The sequence below is a fragment of the Thermothelomyces thermophilus genome, chromosome 1 (genome assembly GCF_000226095.1).
Source record: "Thermothelomyces thermophilus ATCC 42464 chromosome 1, complete sequence".
NCBI lineage: Eukaryota > Fungi > Ascomycota > Sordariomycetes > Sordariales > Chaetomiaceae > Thermothelomyces > Thermothelomyces thermophilus.
The window spans coordinates 10,532,267-10,548,270 of NC_016472.1; the positions used below are offsets into that span (position 1 = coordinate 10,532,267).

Here is a 16,004-nt window from a genome sequence, read left to right on the forward strand (position 1 = left end):
ATTAAATTACTCCGTAGGCGCGGGGGTTAGGCTGAGTTTCTAAATGGACCACAAAGCCCAGTTCCTAAACTAGGTAGAGACACTGAACTAACTAAGGTCTTCGTATTTTGCCTAAAACAACCTGACCTGGACAGCTTCACCCAGGGCAGCATCGCAGCTCCACCCCTGACTCGGGGCCATGTCAAGGCCGTTAGAGCTGTGCATGGTTAATTACATATGTAATAAGCATGTGGAGCGCTCATATCACAAACACATACTACTGTGTACGAAGTATAATTAATAAATCGACTTGCCTGTTGCTTATTATTAGCTAATTACGAACTTGAGTACGGAGTACCTACCTACCTTAGGTACGAAGTAATTAATCTACCCTCATTCTTTCACGGACCATCATTCAGGGGGACAACACAGAACCTAGCCAATTTCCTTCTCAAGACATACTTAGTAAAGAAAATATAATTTACCTTGTGTAATAGTTAGAACTGCAGCAGTCTTCAAGTCAGTGATGGATTTTGGAATTAGTGGACATCCGTTATTAGGTGTTTCAGAGCTCAAGAGGTGATTAACGTAGCTCGGCCACGACGGAGAAGAAAAGGGACCTCGACATTGCTGTAGGTGTCTGCTTTGCTGACCTTCCCAAGGTCAAGAACAACCCCCCGCGACAGCAAATAAATAGGAGAAGGGGCTAGCATGGAAAACGGAAAAGCGAGATGAGTTCAATCTTTTGCGTCGACAACCTCGCCCAACTGGAGTAATAATTAGACCTAGTTAATCAAAGGCCGAGGCACATAATTCATCTATAGCTATTCCAATCATCAGAGAGCTTCTTCCACCAGTCTGGCGACCTCCTTTGCAAGGCCAAAGCTGTGTATATACCCGCCAATGGTAGTGCCGTATGCATGCACCACTTTCTGGCCCCCGACTTCCACCTTCTCTACCCTGACACCAGCCGGTCTCAGTGGGCGTATCCCCACCAGGTCCTGGACAATGTCATAGTCGGCGGGCGAAGCAGAGGGGAAGTGCTCCGGCAGGTTCTCGTGAGCGCGGCGGAAAAGCTGATATCAGATGGGCGCCAATTGTTTCGGCTTGCAATCAGCAATCTCTTTCCTCTCTCCAAGAACGACAACAAATCAAAGCCGCACAAAGGTGGGAAAGGGGGGCAATGGGTGAGTTAGTAGCAGTAGTTGGGGTAGGGCTGCTCACATCTTGGTGGATCTCCTCCTTCGACTTCAGCTCGCCCGTCGTCGGCTCCGACACGCCTCCCACCACGGCCGTCCCGTCGCCGCGACCGAAGATGTACGTGTACACCCCGTTGCCGCGGCGGACAAAGGCGTCCCGGTAGTCGGACCGCACCACTGCCACCCAGGTCCGGTCCGTGACGACCAAGTCGTCCTTGACGTCCCGCAGCGTCGAGCTGGCCAGGCCGGAGGCGTTGACGAGCACGTCGTGGCCGAGGTGCGCCAGGTCCGCGAGCGCCCCGACCTCGGCGATCCGGACGAACCGCACCCCGTCCTCCTCGAGCCGCCGCCGCAGCCAGGGGAGGAAGACGGCGGGCGTGAGCACCACGCTGCCGTACCTCACCCGGGCTCCGTCGTCCTCGCCGCCGCCCCCCTCACCCTCGTCGAGGACCTCGAAGCCGGGCACCCGGTCGCGGAACCAGCCGACGGCGCCGTCCGGGTCCGACGCGCGCACCCCGCCGGGGAAGCAGTCCGTCAGCTCGACGAGGCGCGCCCCGCTCTCCGGGTGCCGGGCGGCCAGCGAGCGGAGGTGGTCGAGCGCCGCCAGCTGCATCTCCCGCTCGAGCGGGTTGATCCCGCCCAGTGCCACCCAGCCAGCACATGCCCTGGATTTTTTTAATTTTCTTATTATTATTATTTAGGACAATATTTGAAGAACTCGTGTGAAGTAAGCGTTCTCGTGGAACACGGAGATGATACAGAAAGAACAATAAACAATAATAAAAATACACAAGATGCCGGGAATGCGAGAAGGCACCGGCCCCAAACGTACCATGGACTAGCCCAGGCTTGGGAGGGTTCGTCTCCCGGGAGGTCGCGGGCTACGATGGTAATGGTGTGATCAGGATTTTTCTCGCGAATCACAGCCGCTGTTGCGAGCCCGGTGATTCTATAAGAAGTTGACGTGGGGGAGAAAGACGTGTCAGTTGATGGGAGCTCGCCGCGGACCGCCGTCGTGCCTGTAATGAATATTAACTTACCCGGCACCGAAGATGGTGATCTTGCCCATGGCGAGACGCAGTTTCGGTGAATGTGATCTCTTGGTTTGTTGATAGCAAAGGCGAGTGTAAGCTGAGAGGTATTGGTGATTCGTGGGTTGACGATAGGCGAGCCAACGGAGTGCGGGTGTCAACCACTCGAGAAATTGCTATTATAAGAAGCTAAGTTCGACGTCGTGTGTGATTACCGCGAAGAATCAGTTGAGAGGGAACATGAGCAATCAGGAACAGTTCGAAGGGCAAAGGGGACCTGGCTTCCTGCCCGCCTGCCCGCCTGCTAGCACCTCCTCCCTGCGCAAAACCGACCCAACGAGAAGTCTCCTCGCTTGTGACCTGTGATGTTACATGTGCCAAGATATCACAACCATCGTACCAACATTCCGTCACGGCCAACTTGCAACCTGCTACAGGCTTTCGGAGCCATTCACGGGCTCAGAAAGCGCGCATATGTTACGTATTCATCACCTGTGTTTGCACTGGCTAGGCTACGAGTTGATCCCGCACTAGTGCACGTATCTCAATGCATTACCCACGCCACACACACACACACACTGCACTAGTGTAGTAGTATCCGTAATGTACATTACTATCGCAGTATGTACATACACTATGGATTTGTAGGCAGGTACATACTAGTACATGTATCGTACATGTATACGTCCGTACACGTGTCTCCTCTCCAGGTGATAGTTCTCGGCTAACCCACCTGCGTGGCGGATCGTCGGCGGGGGCGGGGGGGTCGCTAGCGTTGCAGCCTCCCTTGTCATTGAGGACCACCCCCCTGGGAATCCCCAAAGACGAACCCGCTAGCTCGGGTCAGGACGCCACCAGGTTGGCTAGGGGCTGCTTTCGACTTACCCAAGGCGGATTTCTCCAGCTGTGTTGGAGTGAGGGGTGATACCAAAAAGGTACGTCTGCATATTCTAACAGCACTTATTGACAAGGATTTCCTCGTTTAGCCCGTCGACAATTGGACTGAAAGTGTGCAATCCCTCCAAGCTTGTTCCCTCTCTCTACACTAGCATGGGGAATGAAGGAGGCATCACGGGAACAGCTGTGCCCCACGACTCCGCGAATTTGGCCCGTCTTCCGGTGCCCAACGTGTTCAGCACTGAGCGATCCCGGCCGGCCTAGCCCCAAAAGAGCTCTTAACCCGGACATCCTCGCGGCCGAGAGGGGCTGACGATGCCTCTCCACTCCGGAGCCGTCGGGTTCAATACGGGCGCTGAGCTGTGTGACGAGATATCCTAGTGTAATTAGTGCCTCCTGCAATCGCAATGGAATTTGGTCTTCTGCCGGCGCTCGGTTCTAGTTCGGCCGTTAATCGTCAATTGCAGCGGAGCCCCCATTGCCGCACCGAATAGGAGAGGACCGGCTAGGAAAGGCCACCTAGGTAGTGTTACCCCTCCTCCCCCTTCCATTCCCCAGACGACCTGGACCCCGCGTTGTCTCTATGTCCATATGTGCGACCTACGGATCTATGTACGACACGGACCGATGACTGCGGATGCCAAGCCAACAGCCGTTACACCACGTTTTTTACGACCCGTCAATTGCTTGACCCATCAGGGGTTCTATATGCACGGATCTATGTCTCTACACAGTACGTATGTATATGCATGCATATACCACAGTATCAGGTTAGTGTCCCCAGCACTACTCTCTCGGTTGAGAAAGGAATGCTGTGCTGTAGCGTAGTGGGATTCTGGATGGTGGAGGTCGGGCACCAATTGGCGAGTTTCTGTCACGTACTGTACTGTACATACAACAGGGCGTAGAGCGATGACTGACTATCAGCGCACACTAATTACTCCGAGCCCGAACCTATCGGAAATTCCGAGTAAATGTGACTGCCCTCGAGCCGCCGTCTGGGCGGCGCTCGGATGAGCCGATTCATGTCCTGCTGCCTCCATCAAGGTCACCTCCATCTCGAAGTCAAGAAACTACTATCACCAGCTAGGTAAGCTACCTTAGTGGGAACTTGGGTAGGCACTTTGGTGATGGGGGTGGGGGGGCGCGAGGAGTTTATGTAATTATGTACACGTAGAGTACAAGGTGTGTATGTATGTATGTATGTATGTATGTACATACATAGTCAGAAAGAGGGGTGACCCCCACGCCACCGCCGTTGTTTTCGGGAATAATTGGAAGGGTTCTACACTAGTCAAGCAGTTGGCTTGCAGTGTGCTGAGCTCCATGCATGTGTACACCAGGGACAGGGGTTGCTCGCCAGATGTCTCGAAACCTGTGTGGTCCGGCTGAGCGGCTCCGGCCCGCGGCGATCATCACGCAGGGCTGAATGAGCAGCCGATTGACCGACCGCGAGCCGCAGGAAGTACCCGAGTGTTGCTTCTTCCAAGCTCCCCGCACTTCTGACCCCGCCTTCTCCCTCTCTGCTTCCAACAACAGCGACTGACTGCCTCTGGAGCACGCAATATTCCAAAACACTAGAGAGTCTCTTACAGAGATCCGATTCCACTTGGCTTGGTCTTACAACATGTGTATTTCATTCTGAATGACATGAGATGGCTCTAATTGAATCCCATTGTTTGGCTTGAGTCGTACACGGCAATCAGAAACACAGAATTATCTCTCCTGCTTCGGCCATTGCGGACCCTTTAATTACTATAAATTAACTAACCCGGCAGCCCTCAGCTGAGCTTGTAATGGTTCCTAGCTACCCAGCCAACGCCATAATCCCTCACACTTGTCGAGACCTCTCTGTAAAAATAATTGGCAGCGGTGCGGAGACGGTCGTGAAGGTGTCCTGCTTGCCATCCAAGAACGCCTGCTTTGTCTGGCCCGGGCTGATGGTCAGGTCGTAGCGCGACAGGATCTCGGCCACCACCCGCCTCAGCTCCAACATGGCCAGGCGCTTGCCGACACAGGCATAGGCTCCTGCAAAAAAAAAAAAAAAAGGCCGTTAGTGAGAAATTTTCACGTCCACATTGTTGACATGCATGCACCAGGGTGTCCGATCGATCGAAAGTGTTCGGTGCTGGAATGTTTGGATGGGACGAATAAAAAAAATTCTCATGATGTTTGTATATATGTACGTACCTGTGTTGAAGGGAATGTAGACGGTTTTGTCCAGGATCAGCTCCGGCCTGGTGGTCCAGCGTTCGGGGATGAACTCGTTGGGGTACAGGAACGCCCGCTCGTCGCGGAACACGGTGTAGCTGGGCACCTGGACGATCGTGTTGCCCGGGATGAAGCGGTCTCCGATCCAGAGCCCCTCCGGGGGCGTCATGCGCTGGGTGCCCGAGGGCACCGGGGGGTGGAGGCGCATGGTCTCGTTGATGACGGCGTCCAGGAGGGGCACGGTCACCAGGTTGTCGTGCGAGATGTCCGGGAGGGCGTCGAACTCGGCCTGGAGGCGCTTGACCAGGCTAGGATCCCACGCGAGGTGGAAGAAGACGTGCGAAAGGGCTGCGGCGACGCTGTCGCTGCCCGCGATGACGATCAGCTGGGCGTCGCCATGCAGGTTCAGCTGGTCCCGCTTCGTCTTGGGGCTCTTCTCGTAGGCGGCGAGGATCCAAGAGAAGATATCGGGTTTCTCTGGTTCTTTCTGTTGCGATGGCCGGGCTAGTGTTAGCGTGGTTTGGGGGGGGGGGGGAGGAGGGGTTCACTCGATTGCTTGGAGCGGTCGTCTGAAAATCCGCCGCAGGGAGGGGTATTTGAGGAGGAGAGGGGAAAGGGAATGGGGAGACGCACCTGCTTCCTCTCGTCGATCAATTTCTGGATCCAGTCTAGAAACTCAAGGTAGTTCCAGTTAAGGATGGGCGTCCGCTTAATGAAGGGCAGAAGCCAGGGCATGTGTGTAAAGAGGGCAATGTTGAACATGTCGGTGCGGATGGTCTTGAACACGTAGGCCTCCTGGCCGTTCTCGAGCATATTGGACGACTTGTTGAAAGCGAGGTCTTCCATGACGTCAAATACAAAAAAAGAAAACCACTTCGATACGTCCAAGGGCTGGCCCTTGTGGCGGTCAATGGCGCGGAGGAGCTGATTGATTGCCTTGGTAATCCGGGGGTCGTATCCCTGAATAGCTGTTTCAGTGGAATCATCAGCAAAAAAAAAAAAGAGTTCGCAAACTCGTAAGTCGTGAGTAAAGAAAAAATGATTCATCTTTTAGATACCGACCTTTTGTTGTGAAGCCCTGATCCCAGACCTTACGCCTACGAGCATGCTTCTGCTTGTCGCGGGCCATGAATAGGGGCACACGCGGCTCAAGAAGTGTGTACCAAGGGCCTTTGGTACACGGTGACTGGCTGCCATAGATGGCCTTGACGGCCTCGGGATCGGCGATGGAGAGCTCACTCGGTCCTAGAGAAAGGCACAACAAGTCGGGGAACTCGAAACCACTGCAGCAAGCGAATGTAAAAATTCCCATGATATCCATGGCGTGTCGCCATCTTACCAAGTCGGACATAGTCGCCGTACTCTTCGTGGAGTTTCTGGACCTCCTCAAAGAGATGGAGCTTCTTCATTGATCTGGCTGTAATGTAAAAATTGGTAAGGCGGGCAAGGAAGGGGCCCGGATAGTTGGAGAGCCGGTGGAAGAAGGCTCGGTACACGAGCATGCTCGTGTAGAGGCCAGCAACGTGCAAGGCCCCAATCTGTGCGACCGCTGAGCAAGAAACAAATCGGAGGCCTAGAACGCCTGTGTAAGCGAAACACATGGCCGCGGCGAAGACGGTGAAGTAGAGGGCAAAGACGGATGGGGCGGCTACGTCCCACTCGCCGCGGCGAAACACGGCGAGATGGGCAAACACTCCGCTGGTGACGGCGAGAAGATTGGAAACAAGAGCAGATAACATGGTGACCTATTAATTAGCGAGTAAGAGGTTTGGAGGGATTGCGTCGATCGGCATATTAGGTTATGGGTGTAAATATGCGTGTGTAATATTCCAAGAACCAAAACATAGCTTGGGGGAGGGGGAGGCAACGTGGTATATTAGTGCTCACAAAACTCGCCATCATTCAAAGTACTAATTACAGTGTATGACATGGCTGACACCGAGTATGTGGTGACAGGGAGTCGAATGTGGGCGGTGATGTCCAATGTAACCATTAGGCATTGGCCACGCATCCCAGGCCTTCCAGGGTCAATAAGCAGGGAGCAGAAGCAGCCGTATGTGATGGCGATGGCGATGACGGCGATCGCGAGGACCAATTCGGGCTAATTATAATGATGTTGGGACGAGCTAGAAGTTCGGTTCCTAGGTTGGTTAGGCATATATCATTAGCAGTCGTACATACATACAGTATTGCGTAGTACCTAGTTGGTTGGTTTGTTGGGTGGCGTTGGCGTTATTCTAACCGAAGCAAAGCCGTGTGCGGGTACACGAACATAGGCGGGAGCACCTTCGAGTGGGAAACCGGATCTCCAATCAGGTATGCGCTTCTCTTTTGAGACGATGAGTCGTGCAGAATCTGGTCGACATGCCTATTCCCGGTTGGTGGGAGGTTGACTTGGTGTTAGTAGTGTGCATCCTGCCTAGAGCATAATTAGGAGCTAGTTTAAAGTCCCCGCTGCCAAAGGTACCTCTGCCTTAATCAATACCAAGGTACTAGCAAGTAACCTGCGCACGTTGCACGACGGACCTGCCATGCTAGTGGTTCATACAGCCTTGGTTGGCCCCATAAACTACTGCACACTCGCACTTTCCATCACAACACCACACCCACCAACGCAGCAGTGTCCGCACGGTGGAGGCAGGCTCCTCGGATTTGCACGGCCGCAGGCCATTGGAGTTCTTTGTTGCTCGCGTGAGCCATTGTTAGCCGCCTGCCTCAGGCCTCGGTGGAAAAAGTGGGAGCTCGGCATGCGCTGTTCGGCACGCGCGGTTCAAAGGAGGAAGGATCGAGCAGCACGTCTGTTTGAGCACGCGGGTGCCTTGTGACCCTTTGAGACAAGAACGCAAGTGCGATGGCAAGAGTTCCGAGGCTTTCCAGCCAAGGCACCTATCCAAGGAGGTAGTTACGTTAGCTATGGCAGTCAGGAACCAGTACCAGCTGTCTAGGCTGGGCCCGCCACTCTGGCCAAATGGCATTGGACAAATTAATATTCACTGCCTGCCCGAGAGGCAGATGCTATAAGAAGGGAAGGTGTGGTGAGGGGCGCAGAGCTGCGAATCCAAAACTAACACAATCTCGCACTCTGAAAAAGAAATGAACATCTTGTCTTGATACCCTTTCATCTTATCAGAAATAATACCTTCCAGGTTCTTTACTACTTGAACTCGGTCCCCCTACTAATAATCTCCTCAACCTAAGCTACCTACACTTAATTACATCCACATTGCCTTCTGCCACTCCGACTGGTATTGGAACGAGAGGGAAAGAAAAGAAAATTGAGAACAAACCGAACCATCCTGGACTCACGAATCTCGCCCGCCATGAATCCCTTTCAGGGCTTGCGTGAGTACGAGCGCTCAAGCCCGTGGCCCGAGAAGACACCGATTTCGATTCGCTTGAAGGATGGGCTTAGCATCACGGTAATTAATTACGACATGCCTCAGTTGGCGTGATCACAATCCATCCTGCTGACGAAGGCAATTTACAGCTCACCATTCCCAATTTTGGGGTTGCGGCAAGAACCGATGACCAGGTCGGCTCCAATGCGACTTTGACCCGCGTCGCCCTTGCTCATGCCGCGTTCAAGTCGGCGTTGCAGCCCGAGGCCGCCCTCGACGACAGCTTCTTCAAGACGTGCGTTGCTGAAGTCAACGTTATCAAACTTTTCTTTCCAGACATCACATCAGAGGCCGTCCTGATCGTCTTCACGGCATGGCTAGCTTTTGCTTGTGCTATGGACGACGTTATCGAGACGCTCGATCTGGGAGACCGTGAGCTCGTCCTGTGGGACTCCATCCAGCTTTTGATCCCCAGTAAGAAACAGCCCCTAAAGATCACCTCCTTTGAACGGCAGGGATGGCGATTGACACAGGACGATAGCTCCAGATACTTCCCTACAGAGATCAGAGTCCCTGGCACCCGAGGCTAAGGACAAGCGCGTTCAGGCCCTGGCAAGGGCACTGCTCGACCATTGCACCCGCTACCTCTCGCCAAAGAGCGCCGACGCCTTTTTCAACGCGGTATGCCGAGTATTGGAGGCCCACGCGGCCGAGGTTGGCTTCCTCCAAGGCCGGAACAACGACAGCTTCGCTGAGTATCTCTCCGTCCGCAGCCGGACCATCGCATTGAGCCCCTTCTTCGAGGTCATCAAAGCCGAGTATCTGGCAGAGCCCGACTGGGACTTCAACGACGCCTGGCTGGGACTGCAGGACGAAGTCTCGAGAGCGGCCGGGCTCCAGAACGACCTGATCGGGTTGCTGCGCGACATCGAAGACGGCGAGCAGCTGAACGCTGTCGTGATCCTGATGCGCGGCTTCCGAGGCTACGACGCAAACCGGCTCGACCGCAACATTCTGGCCCGCTGTGTCTCCATGGTCGCTGCCGAGCACAACGCCAGCGCCGCCCGATGTTTCGAGCGCATGACAGAACTGCACCGAGCGGCCCAAAATTCGCCCGGCTCATCCGTCGAGAGGGTCGAGAAGGTTGCCCGCCATATCATCATGATGTGCGAGACGCACCTGCGATGGTGCTCCTCGTCCAAGAGATACCGGCTCGAGATTGCTGTCGACGAGAACTATACTTCGCCGTCATCATCCGCGCCCAACACACCGGCGACGACCGCCGCCTTTCCGTCGGGCGAGGCACAATCGCTTGAGTCATGTGCTTCACAGTCTCGCGAGACCCAGGCGCATCCTGAGCAGGCGGTGGTACACTCTGCAGGCATCTTCCACGGGCTTCCGTCCTACCCCGACACGCCGGAGTGCCGCAATCTGACAGCCCTCGTCACCGGAGCCACCGGCCTTTCCGGATACCACATGGTGAAAGTGCTGGCGGCATTGCCGCAACGTTGGAGGAAGATCTACTGCCTCAGCTCCCGCGCACCTCCTCCGAACTTCTTCGAGGACCTCGGCGAGGGTTCCAGCCGCGTGGAGCACTTGGCCGTCAACTTCTTAGATGATCCGTCCGAGATCGCGCAACGACTGAGGGAGAAAATCGTTGAGCATGTGTAAGTTGAGTCAGAACCGCCCCCCCCCCCCCCCCCGCGGGGGCGGGGCCACTGGGAGCGTTCACGGGCAGGCTGACACCGCGTTCAAGAGACCACATATTCTACTTCTCTTATATGCAGCCTGCACCCAAGGGCGACGTCCTGGATCTCTGGGCAAACGCCGAGGAACTGGCGGTTGTCAACGGTAAGGACGTCGTATTTGCCCGCTGTTGGATTGGCTGATCTTGTTCAACTAACCATTAGCGAAACACAGAGAACATGTTCAACAACTTCATCGCTGCCCTTCAGCTAACCTCGCTGCGGCCACGCCGATTCATGCTGCAGACGGGTTCCAAGCACTACGCATTCTACCTCGGCCCTGCCTTCCTCCCGGCCTTCGAGTCCGACCCGCGCGTCCTGTTGGACCGGAACTTTTACTACGAGCAGGAAGACGCCCTAGTCGCATACTGCGAGGCGGTGGGCGCGGCGTAGAACGTTGCCCGCCCGTCGTACATCGTGGGCGCCGTCCGCGACGGCACGCTTAACCACCTGATCGGTTTCGGCATCTACGCGGCAGTCCAGGCGTTCCTCGGCGAGCCCATCGCGTTCCCGGGTGACTACCACGCCTGGGACCGAGAGCAGGTCCAGAGCACCGGCATGCTAAATGCCTACTTTGAGGAGTGGCTCGTCCTTACCGGCAAGACGGCCAACGAGGCGTTCAACATCCACGACGGCCAGTCCTTCACCTGGGGCCGGCTCTGGCCTTACCTGGCAAGCTGGTACCAGGCCGAGTGGCTGCCGCCGGCAGAGGAGGAAGACAAGTACCGGAGTGTGAAGCTGCCCTGCCCGACGACGCCGCGCGGGTAAGTGGATCCGACATAACTAATTATACTCAAATCTCGTCATCAAATAATTTGTTTTTGTATACTGACCACCACATGTCATCATAACAGCTACGGCCCGCAAGCCACGCTCCGCTCGACTTTTAGCCTTCTTGAGTGGTCCCTCCAGCCCCGGGTCGAGGAGGCCTGGAAAGACCTGGCGAAGCGTCACGGCCTGGTGTTGGACCCGTTCGACGACCGCTATCGCGCTCGCATCTTCTCCTTTTCCGACTCGGCCGTCATCGGGGACGCGCCCATGACCACGAGTGTGCGCAAGGCACGCGAGTTTGGCTTCTTTGGTACCGTTGACTCGTACCGTTCCATCTTTGACACCTTTCACGATCTGGCAAGGTTGAAGCTAATCCCGGCTCCGGCGGTTAAGGAGTTCACGGCGTAAAGGATGTTGCCTTGCTTGTTTTGATTTTTTCCCTGCTTTATCAGCTTGGAGTGTTAGCGATTTTTTGGCAGGTCGGCGTCATTTGAAGTGTTGTTCTAGTTTATTAATTATTTAGGGGCTGCGCCATGGACTGATGAGCAATTTCAAGTATCAAGCTGCAATCAGGAGCTCGGAGTAAAGCAACTGGTTTTTTTTATCCGACCGTCATAGTCTTGCTGAACGTATCGTGTGACCTCAGCCTACAATAGGCTTTGATCTGGCGTGATTCAGCAACCTTTGTGATCTTGGCCAAGTTCATCGCTTCCAAACATCCCTCTCCCTCTTTGCCTCTCTTCCCACTGCAACATTCCTCTCGTTATTAATTATACAGCAACCTCACGCAGTGCCCTCTCCTCCGCGCGGCGCCGGAAACCTGACTCTCCACGTCCGCCCCCAGATCTGGGTTGCCAGGACTGCGAGCGTGGCGCCGACCATGACGACCGCCTGAAGGCCAAAGCTCAGCGCCGGGCCGTTGCGATGGAACCAGGGCATCTGGAAGTAGGCTACCGAGAAGCCACCAACAACGCGGGCAAAGTTGAGCCAGGCGGCCGTCAGGGCGGCTTGGCGGGGCAGACAGTCGAGCAAGTAAGCCGAAACGGCTGTCATGTTGGCGAGCGTGCTGAAGCACAGCATGGCCCAGCCGAACGCCAGCCCGACCCACGACAAGTGGTGGTCCAGGGTCTGGCCGAACAGCACCAGCCCGGCCGCGCCGACGAGGACGGCCAGGTAGGTGGCCGTGAGCCGGCACTCGGGCCCGAACCGGGCCATGTGCCTCGCCGCGAGAAAGTCGTTAAACCAGTGGCCCCAGGCCTCGGCGAGTACGGTCCCGACAATGGGCGAGAAGTGCAGCATGGAGAGCGCGACCGTGCTAAAGCCGTAACCCCCCGCCGAGACGGGCGGCAGCACGAACTGCGAGACAGTCATCACCATGCCGATGGTCCACATGGTGATGGGCGTGATAAACAGCGCCGTCGGCAGCAGCAGGTACGGCCGCGCCAGCAGCGAGCACTGGTCCCGCCACACTCCCCACAGAGATGATGATGATGCCCTGCCCCCGTTTGCCCCTTTCTCTCTCTCGGCTCTGCCTCCTCCTCCTCTTCCTTCCCTCCACACTCCCACGCCCAAGAACAACAATCGCAGGTGCCGCCACGACGACGACGACGACCACCACCACCACCGCCGCCGCCGCCCTCCTCCTCGCCTTGTTCTCGTTCCGCCGTCGTCCACGGGGTCGGCCACGCTCACCCTAGCGGGCATCCCGGCCCGCACAAAGAGCGTCTCGTCCCCGAGGGCAGCGACGACGACGACGCTGAGGGCGTACAGGCCCGCGAGGACGGCAAAGTCGTCGCGCCAGCCGAGGCGGAGGACGAGCAGGCCGGAGAGGAGGGGGCCGAGGTAGGGCCCGACGAGGAAGCTGGCGGCCCAGAGGTTGACCTTGCGGGCGCGGTCGCGGGCGAAGAAGAGGTCGTGCACGACGCACAGGCCGAGCACCTGCGGCGGCGCGCCCGCGAACCCCTGCAGTGCCCGGAACGCCGTGAAGGCCCCGTACGACGGCGCCAGCGTCGCGCCCACCGTGGCTGCCAGCGAGAAGAGTTGCGAGTAGAAGAGGACGGGGAGCCTGTTGTGTCCCCGTGGTTTGATTACAGGCATGTCAGCCAGCGATGATGCAAGAACAGAGGAAGAAGAAGAAGCGGGGGGGGGGGGGGGGAGGGGAGGGGAAGGGGTGAAGGTTGCCGGCAAAAAAAAAAAAAAAAAAAAAAGGTCAAGTACTTAATTACCTTCCGTAACGCTCACACAGAGGGACGGCTACCAGACCCCTATTTTAGACATTTGTCAGTTACATCATTTCGCTCATAGTCAGGGGGTCATAGTTAGGGGGGGGAAATAAGAAAGAAAAGAAAAAGGAAAAAACCGGCGAAAGTTGCTTCAGCGCTTGTTGGTCACAAAGTACAACCTCTCAAGCACCAACTAATCAATTAATAATAATAATAACTCCCAAAATACCCTCGAGACCCACGTTGAAGTACGCGAGAGAGAATGAGCAGCACCACTATCGCACTTACCCAAGACCTTGCAGAGCAATGCCCGGACTGACAGAATGCGACACCTGTTGATAGAAGATGGTTCCAATTGATAGAAGAAAGTTGGTAAGTTATAAATAGTTCAAAAGAGCGATGTCTCCTTCCCACGTTTGCTAGCCCTGTGGCTCTGTATAAGTAGAGGATAGGAACAAAGAACCCTCCGTTTGCCAGCCCGTTTACCAGATCCACAGGTCTTATCTTATCTAGCCTTACATGATAGACGCGTCCGTAGACAACGTACTACATTAAGTCCCCTGCCTAGAAGGAAAAACGTAGTGCCTATACTATAGCTCTAAATAGCTCTCAAACGCGCCTTCTTTCTATAGCAATATTGCAACAGAAAGTAGTGGTGTTATCTTACTATTATAGTGTCCTATATGTCTTCCTCTTGGCTACCTATAGCCCTACCTTAGTGTCTTCTATCTACGGCTCTTTTTGGGGGAGCCTTTGATGCCTCCTTGCGAGGGCGTCTATATAGGGGTTTAATCTGCGTTGCTTAAGCCGTGGTAGGTTGACCTCCCTAGCGTGCCTAGTATTCGTTGACTATCTTACGTATATAGTATAGCTAGAAGTTAGTCTTCTAAACGTCGTATTTGTGGCTAAGTCCTTTCTATTTGACTAGATACTTATACTTGCTATATATAAGCTTGTAGTTCTAGATATATTCGAGTTCGTACTTGTCCTTAGATTCTAAACTACTATTAGTATAGCTATCTTTAATAGGGTTAGGAGGTAGTATAGTATAGTTATATAGGTCGGTTCTAGGAGGAGTAGGCAATAGCTATACTATAGATATTATAAGATAGATATCTATATTCGGCGGTAGTTAAAGATGGTACACTAAACGGCTAACACGTTTAATAACTTTAAAAGGTCTAATACGTTATTAGGATAACTTGTATAATGGTCGACCTAGTAGGTAGTAGCTATAATGTAGGTATAGATATACTCGGTTACCTAGCTTAAATTTGATATTACGGTAGCTAGCATTATATCTACGTTTGGCTCTAGCCGCTATAAAGTCTATTGCTATTTAGGCATCTTAGTATAGATATTCGTATAGAACTAGGATATTCTACGCCATTTTTGACGACGGCGCCGTTAGCGCTTCTAGTAGCCCGGCTAGTTTAAAACCATATAGTAACTTGTAGAGAGATATGCTAATAGAGGTAGCATATACGCTATTTAAATGCTATTAAAGCTATAGAAGTATCGTAGTCTAATTGTTATCTGGCTTCTTATAGACAAAGAAGCGTAGAGCGATTTCTACCGTTTGGTTCTTTCGTTCTGTAAGACTATCTCCCTATAGGTAGTATATGGTAGTTATTAATAGCTTTATGCCTAACGCTTTCTATATACTAGTCTATAGCTCTAATGTAAATTTGCGGTTATAGTTAGATATAATAGCGGTTAGCACTCCCTAGTTAGATAGGAGCAGTTGTTATATTAATATATAGCCTTAGTTTATGGTAGTATAGTTAGAGTAGCCAGGTATAAGAAGCATTCATTTAGATGATTTATAAGATATAGTCATTATTAAATTAAACTCCTTATACCTATTTAAATGCTATAGCGTTCTGGCTAATAGAACTAATAGTAATACCGCTATAAAGTCGATAGTAATTATTTGTATAGGTAGCGTATCTAATAGACGAATTAGCTAGTAATTGCCTATAGGAAGATTACAATCGGTGGCATTAACTTAATAGATAGGGCAGTGCTTTACGTAGTCCTATATATACCTAGTTTTTCTATCGATTATAATACCATATAAGTCGTATATCATCCTATTAGTTCCAAAATAATACTTCTTATTATAGGCCAAGCTTAGGATGTATTATACAAGGCTTAACAGAACATATAGCATATATATACTATCTAAGCAAATATAATAGAGGAGCTCGTTAATTAAGACAAACGGTAGCCTATAGTGCAAGAAAATATATAACAAACCTAGCTCAGACTGCTTCTAAAAGGGTTCAGACGAAGGTAGATTAAGCGGGACAAACAGGCAGGTCGTCTAAGGGATTCGGTAAAGCTAAAGGGTTCATAATAACACTAGAGTTGTCTCTTACAGTAATTAGCAATGCCTGGTATAAGTACCGTGATTATAGGTTACTATCACTGGCGAACTCCCAGAGTCCACCATAACGAGTGACTATTTACATGTATATATACTTCTGTCGATCGCTTATAGTCCCCTTCTATCCTGTCCTTGGATTGCCTTTGGTAGCTAGCTATCCTCTGCTATCTTTCCCTTTTGGCAATTGTTCGCCCGTGGTAGCCCGTGCTCCCTAGCGATCCC

General features: G+C 53.2%; 4 protein-coding genes across 4 annotated transcripts; 1 reads left to right on the forward strand and 3 right to left on the reverse strand.

Moving 5' to 3' along the window:
* Positions 1-815: 815 nt before the first annotated feature.
* Positions 816-2,247, reverse strand: MYCTH_39133 (FAD dependent oxidoreductase-like protein; the record flags this gene model as incomplete). Its single annotated transcript, XM_003660879.1, has 4 exons — positions 816-1,055; positions 1,204-1,843; positions 2,011-2,127; positions 2,219-2,247. 4 exons carry the CDS (start codon positions 2,245-2,247, stop codon positions 816-818), a joined length of 1,026 nt encoding a protein of 341 aa, XP_003660927.1.
* Positions 2,248-4,937: 2,690 nt separating this feature from the next.
* Positions 4,938-7,120, reverse strand: MYCTH_112815 (cytochrome P450 monooxygenase-like protein; the record flags this gene model as incomplete). The annotated part of the gene is made up of 5 exons (XM_003660880.1): positions 6,657-7,120; positions 6,408-6,562; positions 5,951-6,277; positions 5,297-5,804; positions 4,938-5,134 (listed from the first exon to the last, which is right to left on the reverse strand). The coding sequence occupies exons 1-5, from the start codon at positions 7,054-7,056 to the stop codon at positions 4,938-4,940; spliced, it is 1,587 nt and encodes a 528-aa protein (XP_003660928.1). The 5' UTR covers positions 7,057-7,120.
* Positions 7,121-8,466: 1,346 nt separating this feature from the next.
* MYCTH_104726 (NAD(P)-binding-like protein) lies at positions 8,467-11,579 on the forward strand (the record flags this gene model as incomplete). The annotated part of the gene is made up of 7 exons (XM_003660881.1): positions 8,467-8,736; positions 8,805-9,129; positions 9,197-10,322; positions 10,443-10,506; positions 10,566-10,760; positions 10,794-11,164; positions 11,255-11,579. Exons 1-7 carry the CDS (start codon positions 8,638-8,640, stop codon positions 11,577-11,579), a joined length of 2,505 nt encoding a protein of 834 aa, XP_003660929.1. The 5' UTR covers positions 8,467-8,637.
* Positions 11,580-11,954: 375 nt separating this feature from the next.
* On the reverse strand, positions 11,955-13,731 carry MYCTH_2053430 (uncharacterized protein; the record flags this gene model as incomplete). Its single annotated transcript, XM_003660882.1, has 4 exons — positions 11,955-12,692; positions 12,858-13,236; positions 13,397-13,435; positions 13,682-13,731. Coding segments are annotated over 4 exons (1,206 nt in total), but the record flags the coding sequence as incomplete, so codon positions are not given.
* Positions 13,732-16,004: the final 2,273 nt, after the last annotated feature.